At 39.8% G+C, this 16,883-nt stretch overlaps 2 protein-coding genes across 3 annotated transcripts; one reads left to right on the top strand and one right to left on the bottom strand.

Annotated features, from left to right (window-relative positions):
* Positions 1–5,331: 5,331 nt before the first annotated feature.
* On the bottom strand, positions 5,332–6,813 carry LOC128146756 (collagen alpha-1(I) chain-like). Its single transcript, XM_052798464.1, has 2 exons — positions 6,529–6,813; positions 5,332–6,105 (listed from the first exon to the last, which is right to left on the bottom strand). Exons 1-2 carry the CDS (start codon positions 6,811–6,813, stop codon positions 5,332–5,334), a joined length of 1,059 nt encoding a protein of 352 aa, XP_052654424.1.
* Positions 5,869–16,327, top strand: ZNF518A (zinc finger protein 518A). 2 transcript variants are annotated; one of them, XM_052798278.1, is made up of 3 exons: positions 5,869–6,031; positions 8,065–8,188; positions 10,641–16,327. In XM_052798278.1, the coding sequence occupies exon 3, from the start codon at positions 10,759–10,761 to the stop codon at positions 15,412–15,414; it is 4,656 nt and encodes a 1,551-aa protein (XP_052654238.1). In that variant the 5' UTR covers positions 5,869–6,031; positions 8,065–8,188; positions 10,641–10,758; the 3' UTR covers positions 15,415–16,327. The 2 variants fall into 2 exon arrangements, with proteins under 2 accessions (XP_052654238.1, XP_052654239.1); XM_052798279.1 differs by lacking the exon at positions 5,869–6,031 and adding an exon at positions 6,413–6,847.
* Positions 16,328–16,883: the final 556 nt, after the last annotated feature.

Below are 16,883 nucleotides of genomic sequence, written 5' to 3' on the forward strand. Positions count from 1 at the left end.
TAATTAATTGATATTTCTTTCCTGGCTTGTCTGTAATGAGATTATAAACCATATTCTTATGTACTGCTTGGCAGCTACAGCTACTACTTAGTATTGCCAGAACAGCTCAAATGATTATCTGTTTTTCCAGAAGACAGAAAGTTCTGAATATGTTCATGAAAAGTATGTAAAAAAATATGTCTGTCTTTGTGGTACAACTGGGTGGGCAATATCACAGGCAGCAGAGGCTGGAAATCCATGGAGGAAGGAAACAGGGACTAAACATACTTAGATGAAGGAAAATTATGTTTAGGAATTGACAGACCTTACTTAGCCTTGGTAAGCAAACTGCCTAGGAGGACAGTCTTTGAACTAAAAGCAAAAAAGAATTGAGATGCCTCTGCTATTTCTTTTAAGAATATCTGGTTCATAGGAGTTAAGAAAGATCTGTCGTGACACCAACAGAAAGCCTGAGTCAAGTAATCTTACTGCTAGATGGTTGTTTCAAATCCTTGTAATGATCTGTGAATAGAAAGTGTGATCTTACAGATAAACAACATAGTATAAATGGAGGGTTCAAAGAAAATACATCTATTCTATTCTGTTCCATATCAGTTCACTCATTAAAGATGCTAACTTGACTTTCTGTGTTACTCTTTTTCACTGACGTATTCTTACATAAAAGCTTTTTGGTGGGGCCTTTTGAGTTCATTCTTCAAATCTAGCATTTCCATGCTTACAAAAAGCTCCAAATTGTACTTGTCACTAAAATAAATAATACGTTAGCTAGGGAGAGTTCATTTCTTTCACAGTGTACTTGAAACAATGCTTATATGAATGAGCTGCTTCATGATTTTAAGAGAAGTGCCATGTTTCTTTCTCTAAAATAAAACATCAGTATACTGTGAAAATAAGATAATTGCCTTTTAATGAGAAACTGTTTCCCGATACGCTAAATTATTGGCTTTGATGATCAAAGTATTTCACAACGTCTGGTTGCCTATACATCACTGTCAGTGAGGCAAAATAAACACCTTAATTTTGACTCTGTAATTTTTATGGTAAATAGCCTGGGTTTGTTGCATTAGTTAAAACAGTAGGAAAGCATAATGGTAAGGCTTCCTTTTCACTATATATTATCTTATAAACATAGAAGTATTAATGCTGACACCTAATGGTATCATTATTAATATCAGCACATCACTGAAGTCTCGCTATGTCTTTACCTGCACTTATACAGTAATATTGCAATAGTGAAAGAAGTCAATAATTTAGCTTTCTTTGTGGATTTCACAGTGCCAATCAGTCTTGGAGCTATCTAAACCATAATTGTTAAAACCGCAGGAACAAAAGTTCAAATGAAAACAACTACAGCATTGGTAACACCTGTAGAAAGAGAAACTAACTTAACTTCATATTAGATTGACCAAAAAATGGAAGAGAACCAAGACTAAAAGTTGTCATAGATCAAAGAACTTTTTGAGATTTGGCTATTTTTCCTACACATAGCAACAAATGTGAATAACCCACAAGTGTGAAAACCTAACTGAAATAATGTTTTCACTTTCAGCCAGGCATTTCCACTTTGTAATTCAAATATGGAACACACCAGCAGTAACACTTTATTATTGTTTCTAACTCAGAAAGGAGCTCTTTCACATCTGTGACTGAATTCAGTGACTTCAGGCAAATGCACGAGCAACTTCACATTAAAAAGAAGTGGTTTTCTTTAAAAAATGAAGAGTTCCTCGGCTTCATTTGGTCATCCGTGCTTGGTACTTGCCTTAGCACAGACTTTTGAAAATTGAATTATCTTTTTTTTTTTATTTTGGAGTCTTTCTGAGGAAATCCTCAAGTCAGTCCCAGTTATTTGGTGTGCATTCATTTCTGATATAAGTAATTTTTGACAGTCCAGCAGATTATGCAATAAATCGATCCAATCCATGCCACTATCCATAAATAAGCTGGATATCTAAATGAAATCAGGGATGCAGTACTCCCGGTGTTTGTGAGACACCCATGTATTTGAGAAAAGCATTGAATTTTCAATTTTAAAACATCACATATACAGAACTAATAGCAACAATAATAAAAATCACATTATGAAGGCTACTTATTTGCACTTAATTGCCCTACCAGTTTATAACAGACTAACACTAAAGACATATGTAATGGGAAGTCCCGTCATTGTTTGCTATTTCAGATGCCCAGAATAATGTGATGTAATGCACACTGGGACAGTACAAATACTTTTAAAGCTTCCAAAATATGACACACTTTACATATGTTTCTGGAGACAATAGCCAATGCTCAGGAAAAAAAACCTGACTGCAGATGTCACAGCAATTTTTGGGGGTGAAAAGTAAAAACTGCTGTGGCATATTTCATGTTTCACAGAACATAGACTGTCTTGTGGTTGAACATCTTTTCACAGATCTCACATAGTAAAGTGCACCAAATTCAATTTATCTTCTGAAAAAGAATGAAAGACTGGAGTATTATGTGGATTCAGTCCTTAAAAATTAAGAATTTGGGAATTTAACAGTGATGTGTACATATTGTGCCTATCCAGATCCATCATGTTTGATCTCTGTCTTCAGGAAAAAGAATACAAAGATATTCTAGTCTTCATGCAGCATTCATTGATCCTTGAAATAGAACTGTGTGTGATGCCGCTTTAAAGAAATCATATTCTATGGATGACATAAATGTACTTAAAAATATCTAAGTTTGCATTCATGCGTTCTGTCACAATTCATGCCTGATGCCACATGAGGTTCAACTGCCAGCATCAGGATACTCAGTAAACAAGTGTGCTCTCCAGTTCTGTGCACTCGCTTCTGAGTCACGTGAGAAGACTTTGGTCTTACTTGGGTTTCCTTGATGGCTTTCAGTATAGTTTCTACTCTGAGCACGGTAGGATGGTGGTTGTTCAATTCATTGGTCCTCTCTTCAGTGGTGAGCGTGTGGATTCAAAAAGATCTTTGAGGCAGCCTCTCATGTCATAGTTTATAAGGGGCTCCTAGTCCTCCTTCAAAATGGGAAAGTTGTAGACAATTAGAAATTTTGGGGAACGTTTTTGCAGATCCTGACTCTTATGACTAAAGAACTCTTTCATGAATTTTGGGAGAAGCTACTATACAAAGTCAATCTTTTTGGTGGGTTTGCCCATTGTTGTAATTTTTCATTGGATTGCCACCTTTCTTTTTTCCATATATTCCTATACAAACCTTAATCCCAAAATGCATTTATTGTTAGAATTGTGTGTTTTGATGTCATCTTTTTGGATTCCTCCCGTGCTACAAAGTATCTCAATGTATATGATAAATTAGATGTTAGCCTTTCTTCCTTCTTTCTCTTGTTGGTGTTATCTCACAGTTTTTCTTTTTCTCTCTTGTGCTTGACATCCATGTGTGTTCTAAATTTGAATTATGAAATGATAAAATACAGATAAAATATTTGTTTCTATCTTTATATGCGAATTTGTTGGGATGAATAGTTGACAATATGATATAGATTTTAATTTCAGATTAGGAATGCTAGCATTCTAACACAAATTTGATACTGTACCCGCTTATTAGACTGATGATTTTCATGGATAATTCTTTTCTGTTATCTTTTCTGACTTTAGGGCTGCAGCCAGAACTATGCTGTTTCTATTTTTTTTCTTCAGTTGTAGTTAGTTTTCAGATCCTCCAAAACACTATGGGTACATATTGTACACAATCTCCACTTGTGACCATTTAGAAAAATGCAATGAATTAGAAGCCAGAAGAAGAATTTGAAGATTTGCATGCAAACCAGTATATTTCTCCGCTTGCTTTTGGCACAGATTGTTTCATTTGGGTGTAGTAGAACCATCAGTGATATAATTCTATTCCTGAAGATATTCTTCAGGGCCAAAAGACCCACCCGAAATGGCTTCTATTCATTTTCTTTTACAGTCCAGGACACAAGGGAAATAAGTGATGTCAGTTTGAATGAGGAATTAAAAATATGTTCATGTTTAATGGATCCTTATTACATGCACATACACAAAGACAGCAACATTCCTCCTTGTTCTCAAATTTAATCATGAGTAAAAAGTGTATTTTTTAAACTTTGTTGCAACTAGTAAGATGTGACAAGGTTTCTAGAGAAAAATTTAGCTGAATTGCTCAGTTAAATTGCTCATGAGTTAGTTTAAGCTTTTTCCTTTGAGAACCAAAAACTTTCTCCTCTTTGCTTTTGATTTTTGAATGCTATTTCATAAGCGGAGAGAAGCTTTTTTTTTCAAAGACCTCTTCATTCACAATTCATCTTTACAGTCCATTTCTGCCATGGGCGCTTGCCCTTTTTTGGCCATGGTGTAGTCTGGGTAATAAATTTATATAGTTTAGCATCAAGAGTATTTTATGCAGAAATGCTGCTGAATAGTCATCTGAATAGTTGTACAATATGATTCTGCAATCCAATTTTAGCAAAAATGTAGACTAAGTAAAGCTGTATGTCGTTTAATGCCTAGGTCATAGTGACACTGCTTGATTTAGGATGACCATTAATCAGTAGCTTTGTTGTGTAGGCCTGGTTACTTTGTATAAACGATGCATGCTTTGCTAACGACTGTACCCTTGAAGAGGAACTAAAGACTGATAAAAAGGAAACATCCTGCCCCAGAAGGCGTGGAAAGCCGGATGATTGCCAAAGAAGCATGAACTAGGGGAAAAGTAAAGGCAGCAGGGGGAGATTGTTACCACCAACTCAATTCAAGACCTAAAAGACTTGCCTCATCAAACCTATAAGGAGCATGCGTGCCAATTTACATAGCAAGCAAGACTAATTTAAATATAACTAGCCAACAACAGAAGGGATGGTGATTACTAACCAATGACCGTAAATTCAGGCAAATTTTTCCTAATCATGTAACAGAATAAATACATTATAGTTCTTTGGTGTGGTGTGCTAGCTTTGTGGAACTATCACCTAGCACCCATCTCTGCGCAGACATGAATTCAATAAATATCTCGTCTCTGTGTGCGAGACTGGCTTATTGCACACCGGGTACCGAACCCTGCTTTTGGGACAACAATGGTACATCTGAATTTCCTACTTCACATGTGCCTTCATATTCTTTGGCGATCTTACTTTTGGTCATCTTCCACATGCATTAAAACCAAGCACAAATGTAAAGAGCACACTCCTACTAACAAGCGTAGTTTATCCCTCTTTTAAGCAGCAATGATAGTGTCTTTAACAAGGCAAACATGTAATTTGCGGTGATTTTCAGCCGCGATTTTTGTGTTAAGCATACGAAAACACATCAACCCATCTAATCCACGTATAATATTCTGACAGCTTTCCTTGCTGTCATCTCTACAGATATCCCCTACACAATGCGCCTACACGGACCAGCACATCCTTGTCAAAGGTGGCCCATGAAGAGCCTAGGTGAGGACCTTTCCTTCTGGGTGTTTTATGACAGGGCACCAGCTCTCCCTGCCCAGTGCCATTAACGGCCACGGGACCGCGCACACCCTTGGCCGGAGGGAAGCACAAAACTATTGAAAGGTAACGATGGGCCGTGCGGCCAGGCTGGACCTCTGGCCCTGCCATGTGGCCAAGGCCCACCGGGGCCGCAGAGCGGGGCCCGCCGGCGGTAGGCCGCGGCGGCCCCGGGGAAGGGGTGCGGGAGGCCTCAGCCCTCCCGCCGGGTGGCCCGGCATAGCGCTTCCCCTCCGCCCCCAGCCCCCGCGGCCACATCCCAGCAGGAGGAGGAGGAGGCGGAGGAGGAGGAAGGCAGCGGGGGCTGCCAGTGCCGCCGCCTCGCCCACACCGGGGGCCGGCCCCGCGGGGGCCGCCGCCCGTAGCGCCTGCGGGGCGGTGGCGCCCCACCCCTCCCCCCACCCGAGCACTCCCCCGCCCTGGGCCTCGTCGGCCTCCGTCCGTCTCTCCAGGTGAACGCGTATCCCTCCGCCGCGGCCGCCCCCACCGTCGGGCTCGCAGCCCTACAGTCCCCGGATGGAAACTGTTATGGCCGCCAACAGGGACTCGCCAGGCTATGGAGAGCGGCGAGGTAACTCCGCGAGGGGCGCCGGCCGGGGAAGGGGGGGTTCCCGCGCGGTGCGGGAGGGCGCGGTCTGGCGCGGGCTGCGGCGGAGAGGAGCGCACAGGAGGCGCGACACCGCGGCAGGGCAGGAGCCCGCCCGTGGTACGGCTGAGCCGTTAAATAGTGCGCGCCCCCTACCCCCTCCGGCCGCGGGACGGCTGGGGCTGGCGGTGGGGCGGCCGGGGCCCGCGGGCAGCGCCCGGTCCGCGGCGGGGAGCGGGCGGGAATGCCTCGTGGCCGGCGTCGGATCCGCTTTCGGCGCCGTATCCCTCCGCCGGGCTACGCGAGGCCGGGCGAGGCGGCGCGGCGCCCCCCAGGGCCGTGCGGTCGCCCCGCGGCGGGCGGCCCGGCCCGGCGGGGTGGGGGCGGCGCTGCCCGCCGGGGCTGCCCGGGGATCCGGGTGGGTCCCGAGGAGGAGCTGAGGAGGGGGAGGCGCGCCCCGCTCGCCCCCCCCTCACCCCTACCCTGATTTCGGGGAGCGTCCGGCGCTGCCGCCGCGGTCGGGTGGAGCCCGCGGCGCGGCCCTGGGGTGGCGGCGGCGGCGGCAGCCCCGGGGCCTCCCCCGCCGGTCCGGCGTCACCGACCGCTTCGTGTTTTGTCCTTGCTCTTCCCTGTTTCCTCGTCCCGGGGACGGGAGGGGGACAGCCCCGCGCCCTGGCCGTGCTCCTCGCCCTGTGGGACCGCCGCTCGTTGACGGCGGGGCCGGCAGCCCCCGGCGGGGAGGCGGATGGGGAGCGTCCTCCCGACATCGCAAGAGCGGGCTGAGAAAGTGGTTGTCTGCAGGTACGTTAGCGGCGGCCGTGTGTCGCTGGAGCGTTGCGCTGCTGTTCTCGTAAATGGCAAGTTTGCTGCGGAGCATGGGTGTCTGCGTTTGTGTTAGCTTTGGGAGTGATTTGGTAATTTTATTTTTCGTTTATATTTTATTTTTATAAAAGCAGCGTTTTGCTGTGTCAGGTAGATTGTGTCTGACCGCCAGAAGCTCTAGCTCTATGGGTTCCCGAAGATCTAGCTCTGTAAGTTCCTGCATGTGCCCAGATCTTTGTAGAGACGAAGGCACTACTCTGAATTTGCAGACATACGTAGGATGGGACCAAGCGTGGAAAATACGGTAGCATAGGGTTGTTTTTTAGTGACATTTAAATGAGTGTAGACAATTTTTAAAGAAATCTTGAAAATACTGCCTACCTGGAAATGTACTTTGCATTTATGGTTACTTGTTCTAAATGGAAAAACTGTAAAAGGTACCTAACTTAGGAGTGTCTTACTCTTATCTGTCATTTATCACTAGATTAAAGTATATAGCTAAAACTTTTTTTTTTCTCCATGCATACTTCTTGTAAACAAAATACTGACATATTGGATCATTTTTAGGGGAAGAAAATTGAGGTGGTTACTTATGCTTGTGCCTAGTGTGGTGTTTTGTGTTTTTCTTTCTTTTTTTTAAAGGGAGTTAACTGTGGTGCGTGCTTATGTATTTTCAGGGTTTGTATTCATTATATCTGCTTTATAATCTACTTACTTGTTTCAAATATTGTGAATGTAATATTCCACTTCCCTTCCAGACTTTTGCAAAACTTTCTAGAAAATTATAATTAGGTCTTTGCTGTAGAATTTATTACAATTTTTACTTAAGAAAAGATAAGCATCTTTTGAGTTCAAGTTAAAATTTGGTGGACTGAGGTACCAGTTATTACTTTATGCCTTGTTTTTAAGTTATCATATGTTTATGGTTACCAGTTACAAATGCCTGAGATGTAGAGACAAAGCTAAGGTTAAAATAGACCTTGTTAGGACGAGTTTGCTAGTGATTTTTAATCCCACTCATTAATTTAGAATTTGTATTGTATTTGGTGGTATTATTTGGGAGTTACAGTTTTTCTGTCTTCAATGTGTTAAAAATGCGTATAATATAAAATTGTGAAGGATTTGTGCTTTTCAGCTTATTCCTTCAGTTATGCTTGCATTTACACATTTTAAAATACCTTTTCTTTTGTTTCCAGACCTTTTTGCAGTATTCCTCCTGACTGTGGCCTTTTCCGAGTCTTACATATTTACCTCTTCTATGTGTGTGGAAAAACGTTAAAAAGGCTGTTGAAGAATTGAACTCAAGTCTCTTCTTCATGTGTAAGTCTGACTTCTTGTTTAGTAATGTACATTGAAAGATCCCTGGGATTTTTTTTTTGGTTACTAGCTGGCTGTTTCTAGTAAATATTTTTGTCATTCTGCAGGTGCTTGTCAATAGTACATGCTACCCAATAATAACAAGGTTAAATTGTAATTTGTGTGGTTAATTAGTTAAAGGAGATTTCAAATCAGGTTTGCATATCCCCAACTGAGACTCTTTGCCAAACATAAATGTTTTATCCTGTTAGTGAAATGTTGCCCAACTGAGGACAATGTTGGCCCCATGTTAAAAGCCTGAGGCTTGTTCCCTGCAGCATACTTTACCCACTTTGGATTTTTATAGTGTTAATTGCATACATATTTCAGCTGTTAGTATTTGACAGTATAACATTTTAATCTGAATGATAGGCAGCTACCATCAGGATGATGTATTGCGTCATGCAACCTGTGATCGTTATGTGTTGCACCTGTGTATTAATGAAGTTCTTCAGGCTAACAAGTCCAAGTCATTTTTAGTTACTTATTCTTTATGTGGGTGTTCAGCTTGCTCCTGTTCACATAAAGGATTTACCATTGACAAGAGAAAGTGTTATAATACGGTACTCTTTTGGTGAAAATGGAGTGTAATGTAGGTGAGTTGTTCTCTTCTGAAGGCTCAAAGTAGGGTAATATCCCATGTATTAATTTCCTCTGTGGAAGATGGGAAATGTATCGAATTTAAAAATAAAAATCCGGTACCTAAAGTGTTTTAGTTGGGAAAGACTCCCAAGGAGGGAGTGTGTGTGCACATGTCTGTGATCTGTAGGTTTTTTTGGTTTTTTTTTGAATGTCAAATGTATAGTTGAAATCTTGCAGGTCTCATAGCTGAAGAACACAGTTAATTGAATTTATTTGATATTGGAGTCTGTATAAAATGTCAAAGTCTGTTTTGCTTATTATTGTCAAGAATTGTGCAGAAATGCTAATATCTTTTCCAAAGGAATGCAATAAAGCATATGCTTTTAAAAAAAAAAAAAGCTTTTCTTGCTATGTGATATGTGAACATGGCCTTGAAAATTTTTCAGTCTCCATTTTCTTTGTCAGGTATTTACATGTCTGATGCTAGCTACTTCCTTCTCATAGGACTATAGGAAAATATTTGGAAGACAGTGGTGATGCTTATGATGGCCTGGAGCTCTAGAAGCAGCTCTTGAACTTCATCACAATGAGGGAGGGGATGTGATCATTCTTTCAGTTTGAATGTGAATAAGGAGGATGATGTAATGAGTTCCAAGTCTGTTGCTTCAGGGTGGGCAGGAGAACAGTGGAGAGAGAGCTGCTGATCAGATTTCAGCTAACACTTCACTAACTTTTGCTAGTAAAGAAGAAAGTGATGCTGTGACTTCTACTACAGAAAAGTTTTTAGTAAAAAGTGTTATAGAGTAGTGAAGAAACAGTTCTTCATTTTCAGTTTCACTTTTCGAAATTCAAGTTATTTTTGCTGCTATTCCATTTCTGTTGATTTTATGCTGACACGTGGGAGTGTTGTTTCAGCATAGACTTGAGCTGCTATAAATTGTCAGTGCAGCCTGTTATAGAAACACTGATATTAAGTCTGTAGCAAGACAATGATGCTGACCATACCTGTTTCAGCCTCTTAATCCATAGAGGAGTACTGTTGTGTCATGCACTTGCTCTGAAAAGATTAACCTATACCCAGGAACATATGGTGAGAAAACAGAGGTAACATATTTTTTGACTACTTCAGACTTGTGTGATACTGAAGGTAGGCATGTGAAAAATTCATTGTAGAGGAGTGCGGTGGGTTTTTTGGTGTTGATAAGGGTAATGTCTCCATTAGTGAAGTAGATCTTTTGTCAGATTTTGATTTTGTTTTTTCTTTTCTTTTTAAGCACAATAGTTAGCTACCAATAGAGTAGCAGACTTGAGTAACAAAAATATCAACTCCTGCTGAATTTGACTTGTTTTTAGTACTTCAGCTAGGTTCAGCTAGTGATCCATGTCGCAGAGGAGCTACTGTGTTTATATTTGCTTGAAATCCTGAATAAGTAATAAATGCTAGCTTCATGTTAAAAAAGCAGCTCTTGGGATTTCTCATGCTTACAGACTGTCCTGGTGGGAAAAAACCAAAATTTGATGGCATGGAATTTCAATGTTTTTATTTTTCAGTACGTGATGCTCTTTAAAGTTTATTTTTCAAGAATTATGTACATTTTGTGGGACCCCCCCCCCCCCCCCCCAAAACAAACCACCAACCCCCCCCCAACACAAACAAACAAGAAAAGTTTACGGTATAATGTCTAATTTTTTTTCTCATCTTTTTTCTCTCAAATGCTATTATAAAAATCAACAACTTCCAAGATTGGCATTTATTTATTTATTAATGAATTGTAATGGGTGTCCTAATTGCATTAGTTTAAAAAGTAATATTTACTTTGTTTTCTAATTTCAGGAGAATAAAATGGGGAAGTTCTAGAACCTTGAGAATAACTCGGTGCAGTAGTCTTGTTTGCTGCAGGAACTAAGACTAATCTCAAGAATTCACTTAAAGAAAAGGAAAACCTAAAATCATGCCATCTGAAAAGGAACAGTTTTTTTCTGATAAAAAGCAAATTAATTTGTTAAAACACAATGCTGCAAAGAATTTTTCTACAGATACTACTTTGGGAAAAGCACTGGTGAATGATCCTTTAAGTATGATGACTCAACCAGCAATTTTAGATGTCAATGTCTTGTACGAACTAAAAAATGTGAAAATTGATTTACCCAAGGTGAACATTCCAAATGAAGTATTAATGAAACATGAAGTTGATAGATTTAGAAAACTCTTTCAGTGTAAACAGCAAACTGCAAGGAAGTCCTTAAGTCTAGAGAAAATAAACAGAAGCAATCCCAATTGTTCAGAGGGAAGCCACTTGCAAAATAAACCAGAAGTGCAATTTGAAGAAGGGTTGAAAACTACAGCAAAGATACTGAATTTCACTTGTACCAAGTGCAAAGATAACATTAGATACAGCCCAAATGATCTACAGAAACATTTTCAGCTGTTACACTATGGCGAGTTGCCTTTGTATCCTTGTGAGATGTGTAACTTCTCGGCTAATGACTTTCAGTCATTTAAACAGCATAGACGCACCCATCGTAGCACTTTAGTAAAATGTGAGCTCTGTAATGATGAACATATGTACACTTTGTTGGATTTGACAAAACACTTCACATCAAAGCATTGTATAAATGGTCACTTTCAATGTGAAAAATGTGGGTTTTCTACCCAGGATGTGGGCACATTTGTTCAGCACATTCATAGACATAATGAGGTTCCATACAAATGTGGAAAATGCCATCACATAAGCTTTACAAAAGAGGAGTTCCAGAAACACATTCTTGTTCATACCAGTATGTTTCCTTTTGGTTGTCATTACTGCAGTTACAGCACACCACGGAAAGATTATCTTTTAAAACACATCATAGCTTTGCATAGAGACCACTTATATGCAAAAGAAAAACTGGAAAAGGAGAAATGTGAAAAAAGTATAGTGAAGACTCCAGCAGGACTGAAGCTTGTGTTAAGAAGGTATAAAATGGGAGCATCGAAAAAAGCTCTCTGGAGACGGAAAAAAATAAGCAGTGGAAGCGACAAAACTGGAGAAAAAAATGGACAAGTGCTAAGAAGTGTGAATAAGATTCAAACAAAAGCTGAGGAGCTGAACGAGTGTATGAGAGACGTGGAAGCAAGTGAAGATACAGATCAAGTTATATACACAGAAAAGCATAATTTCAGGGGTGGAATGCTCTCTGCTACTACTGCACAATACAATAAAGCAGATGATGGAACAAGTTATGGCCTGGGATTATTGAAAAATGCTGTTCATGGGCCAACGGTATTGATGGTCAAAAACAATAAAATATCTGTTCCAGCAAATTACAGTGCTAAATTTATGGGATTTAAAATGGTAGATGGAAAACAACATATTGTGATAAAATTGTTGCCTACAAGTAAGCAAAACGTACATTTGTTGGGTCAGAAAGCTGATCCTATTAAAGATGGTTCTCCAACTCCTTTGCTACAGACTGCTGATCCCTGTGGCTTGTCTTCAGGTGCTATACCATGTGTAACTGATCAGTCAACCTTAAAGAACAATTCTGTTCACCCATTAACCTCCCCTCCATTTTCTTGTTCTGCTCCTCATTCAGGAAAAACAAAAGCGGAAAAACAAAATAACTCCGTATTTTATGGTAGGAGTGTTTCTCAAACTGTAGCACCTTCTAATGTAGCTGTAGGAAAAAGTTCGAATTATTTGCCAATGAAGTTGGGCTCAACTGTACCTCCATGTGATGAGGTGACAAAAGTTGGAACTCGAAGTAATATCTCATGGGGAAGCTATAGTCCTCCAAGTCATCCTCAGGTATTACCACCCACTATTACAAATACGCTTCACTATGACCCTGTGAAAATGCCCTTCTTTCCTGAACTGAAAATACAAAATGGTGGCCTGAATAATAGTAATGGAACTAATAATCTCTATTATTCAACTTCAGTGGATTCTTCTAACGAAGGGTTGCTGTCTTTCCACAACTATTCCAAAATGGACACTTCGGATAACCCATGTAGCATTTGGATGTCAACAGATGACCGATACAAAGAATTTATATCTAGCAAAACCGTTTCTTTTCAAAACAGTAGGAGAAGTGAATCTGCATCTTCATATTCAGAGTTGATGAAAGGCTTAAAACCAGAGAAAGTTATATCGGCCCAATCAAATATTAATAAAACTTATGGACATGTAAACACTAAAAATAACTCTGTGTCTTCTAAAAGCCAATCTAAATGTGTTGTTGGCAGCGAGTGTTTTACGGAGGACCAGCATAATGGTCAGCAGTATTTGGATGCTAACATACATCAAGGCTTTGAGAACGTAGCTGAGAAATTCCAAGAAAATGCCTCGGATTGTGTTAACTCAGTCTTAATGCCTAAAATCACATCTGTTTTCTCATTGCAGAGTGAACAGGCAGCTAATTATTTATCACCTGAAATAAACCAGTTACTGCAAGATGTGTTAAAAGTGAAAGCAACTGCTCAGCACGAATCCCACAGCAAGTCAAATAACTGCATAAAACTTCACTCTGACAAGCTGCTTTCTGGTCACGAGACTGGGAATAAAGCTTTTACACATTTAAAAAGCTCTGCAACTGCATGTGGTTTTCAGAGGCCTCCTTCTAATGTAGACTTTCATTTATATAAAAGAGGGCTGAACGCAAGATGTAGCACAAATGAAGGTACATGTTGTGGGAGAGAAAGGCAGACACCCAGGACATCATTTGATTCACAGGGAATAGATGAATTATCCAGAACTCCGGGTGTTGGTACGTTGCTAAAAACTCATTCAGATGCAATCATAACACAGCAGTTAGTAAAAGATAAACTACTGTCTATAACCCCAAATCCTAGCAGCTTTTCACAAGTTCTTCAGGAACAGAAGAAAACCCTTTTAGTTCAGTCCCCTCCATCAGGATTTTTTGTTCCTTTGCACCTTGCTAACCAGCCCAGACTACAGGTGGTTTCAGGAAAATCTCTTCCGTCAACCAGTTTGTCAGATGGGCATGTGACTAAAGGTGTACCTGCATCTTTTGTTTTAAATAAAGGACCTGGAATGATTTTGACTTTTAGCAGGGCAATTGGAACAGTTGCAAATGTCCCTAGTGATAGTTCTCAGGTTTTAGGGAGAGTTGCATCTAAAGAATATGGTAAAATAACCATACCAGCTTCAAAAGTGGAGGGGAAAAACGACAGTTTCAGAAGCATAAGAAGTTCCTGTAATAGCAGAGCATGTAGTACAGCAAATGACTCATTGAATAGCATGCCATTCAAAGGTCCTCTTGTAATTACAAACTCATCGGAGTCGTCTGTGAATGGAATTTCTTCTGTGAAGGTGTTATCAGAGCATCAGGATGCTGTCTTTGGTTCCTTGGAGTCAGTAAACCAACAGGAAACTAAACAGAAACAACGTGTTTATGCACTTTTGCCTGATGGACAGCAGGCAGTTTTTCTGAAATGTATGACACCAAACAAGCCTGCAGTTCATAAACATAGTGTTTTTCAGGATAATGCTCATTATCAAAATTGTCAACCAAAGAAAACTGGAGCCATGCAACAAAAGCTTTTGCTGAAAATTAAGACTTCTACTTCAGATACGCTGGCTGATACCACTCAGTCAGTAAGCAACTCAGTGCGCTCACTGCAGTTGGATAACTTGCAGTCCCTTACTCCTGCACTAGCACAGAAACAAACTAATCTTACTTCTAATGATGCCTTAATCTTACCAGGTAAGTTAATGCCAGCAAATGCCTCTTTGGCAAGCTCTAATCCAGCATGTTCTGTTCCTTCTGTAGAACGTGTTTATTCTACTAAGTCTGCAGGGACACAGTTGCAAAAAGGTTCTATTGAGAGTATGAAAGTAATAACTGCTAACAACAGGAATAACTTTGGTACTCAGAAGTCCACATGGAGCACCCAAAACAGAACCACGAAAGTAAAACGTCGTTTAAAACAAACTGGGTCTAAAAGTTCAGAAACTGTGGGTGTGCAAAGAAACAAGAATTTCAAACGGAAAAGTAAGGATAATTGCCCAGAACCTCCAAGAAAGAAAGTAATGTTGCACAGAAAGTGTAAGGAAAAGAATCAAGCTGAAGTTGTTAATGAATCGGGCGGCCCTTACAAACCAAGGGCATCAAAAGAAACCGTGAGGACTTTGAAATTACTTCCTTTTAATTCTAAACAGCTTGTAAAATGCCCTCGGAGAAATCAACCAGTTGTTGTGCTTAACCATCCTGATGCAGATGTTCCAGAAGTTGTAAATGTAATGAAAACCATTGCTAAATTTAAGGGACATGTTCTTAAGGTTTCATTGTCAAAAAGAACTATTGAAGCACTTCTGCAGCCAGCCTTCTGCCATCCTTTCGACATAACTACTGATGATCTTTCTCAGAAGAGGCACAGGACAATAAAACCTATTAGCCCTGTAAAAGAAAGATTTGTCTTAAAATTGACACTGAAAAAGACTAGCAAAAACAATTACCAGATTGTGAAAACTACCTCTGATAATACCTTGAAAGCTAAGTTTAGCTGCTGGTTTTGCGGTAGAATATTTGACAATCAGGATAATTGGGTAGGACATGGACAGAGGCATCTGATGGAGGCTACTCGAGATTGGAATTCATTAACGTAATGATGACCAGTGAAGAAAATAATGCTTAAATATCATACATCATTACAGTTTTTTAAAAGGAGAATCAATTTAATTAGGATACACAAGTAATTTCGTTTTGTATTTCAGTATTGTAACTGAAGTTTAAAAATGATGCAAAGTGCTTGTGTTTTAAAGTGAAGAGCAGATTCTCTATTGCCATCAAGCTTTGAGATAGATCAAGGAGCTTTATGGTTTAGATAACTTGTAACTAACTGCAAATACAATTCCATAAAAATATGTATTATTTTTTGTTACTACTATCATGTCCTATATTTTTATTCAATAGAATGAGTCTTCAGGGCTTTTGTTCTGTACATACTTAAGAAAACCTAAACATGTAAATATTTTTATACTTTTCAATTATTTGGTATAATTCTTGCACAGAAATTACCCCCCCCCCCATTTTTCAGTTCTGTGCATGCACTACTAAAAGCAATTTTTAAAACGTTTTCAACTACACACAGCTGTTATCCTGAGATTTTTATTTTCACTTGTTAGCTCTTGATTTTGTTTTTCAGGGATTGAACACTATTGTTAGCAAGTGCCTAAAAGATGTGAAGCAGTTTACATTGTCAACTGTGTAACCATAGGTCCATATAGGGCCATTTCCCCAATAGTTTCATTTAAACAAAGCCATATGTGAATGCTTTAAGCTATATTGCTATGCACATGACACTTGTACTATTTCTGTGCAGTTTGTCTACTTTCTTAGTGAAGTATTTTTCATATAAATTAATAAAACATGTTACGATTGTGTTAATACGGTGAGCCTGAGAATGGAATCAGTTGAAAATATACAGTATATATATTCATAATGTATATGATGTTTAAGAATGGTGAACATTCCTAATCTGTATTGACTCTGTCACTATTAAATTTGCTATAACTTGTATTTACAGAATATGACTGTGAGCATTTATAGAAAATATTTCTATTTTTTTTTATAGTATGACTGCCACAAACCCTATAGGAAGGCCAGGATATGGTGAAGTGCAAAGCACCATTTCAGGCTTGTAACTGCATTATAGTTTTTTTCCAGGTGGATGTAATTTGTCCCCATAATGACTAAATAGTATTTTCTACCATTGCTTATTCAGATGAACTGCCTTTTAGGGTACATGGGGTTTGGCAAAACCAAGGCTTGAGTTACTTGTCTGTCATTTTATCAGCCAGTAGGGTAATATTCCTAGGAGCCTGCTTGCTTCCTACTTACAGTTTTAAGGATAACAGTGAAGGGAGGATATGCTTCACATTTCTTAATGTTTATGTGAGGGTATGTAAACAAAAGACCGTATCTTATCCATAGTGACTGAGAGTATACAAATGAAAGTCCCTATTATCCACAGTAATTACTATGTTTAGAGGCTTTGTCCTCCAGAGTCTTAATGAACCTGGAGGCTAGATCCAGTCTTCAGTGGGAGTGCCTTTACCATATGGCACCTTTAGCC

The sequence above is a fragment of the Harpia harpyja genome, chromosome 10 (genome assembly GCF_026419915.1).
Source record: "Harpia harpyja isolate bHarHar1 chromosome 10, bHarHar1 primary haplotype, whole genome shotgun sequence".
In the NCBI taxonomy this organism is placed as follows: domain Eukaryota; kingdom Metazoa; phylum Chordata; class Aves; order Accipitriformes; family Accipitridae; genus Harpia; species Harpia harpyja.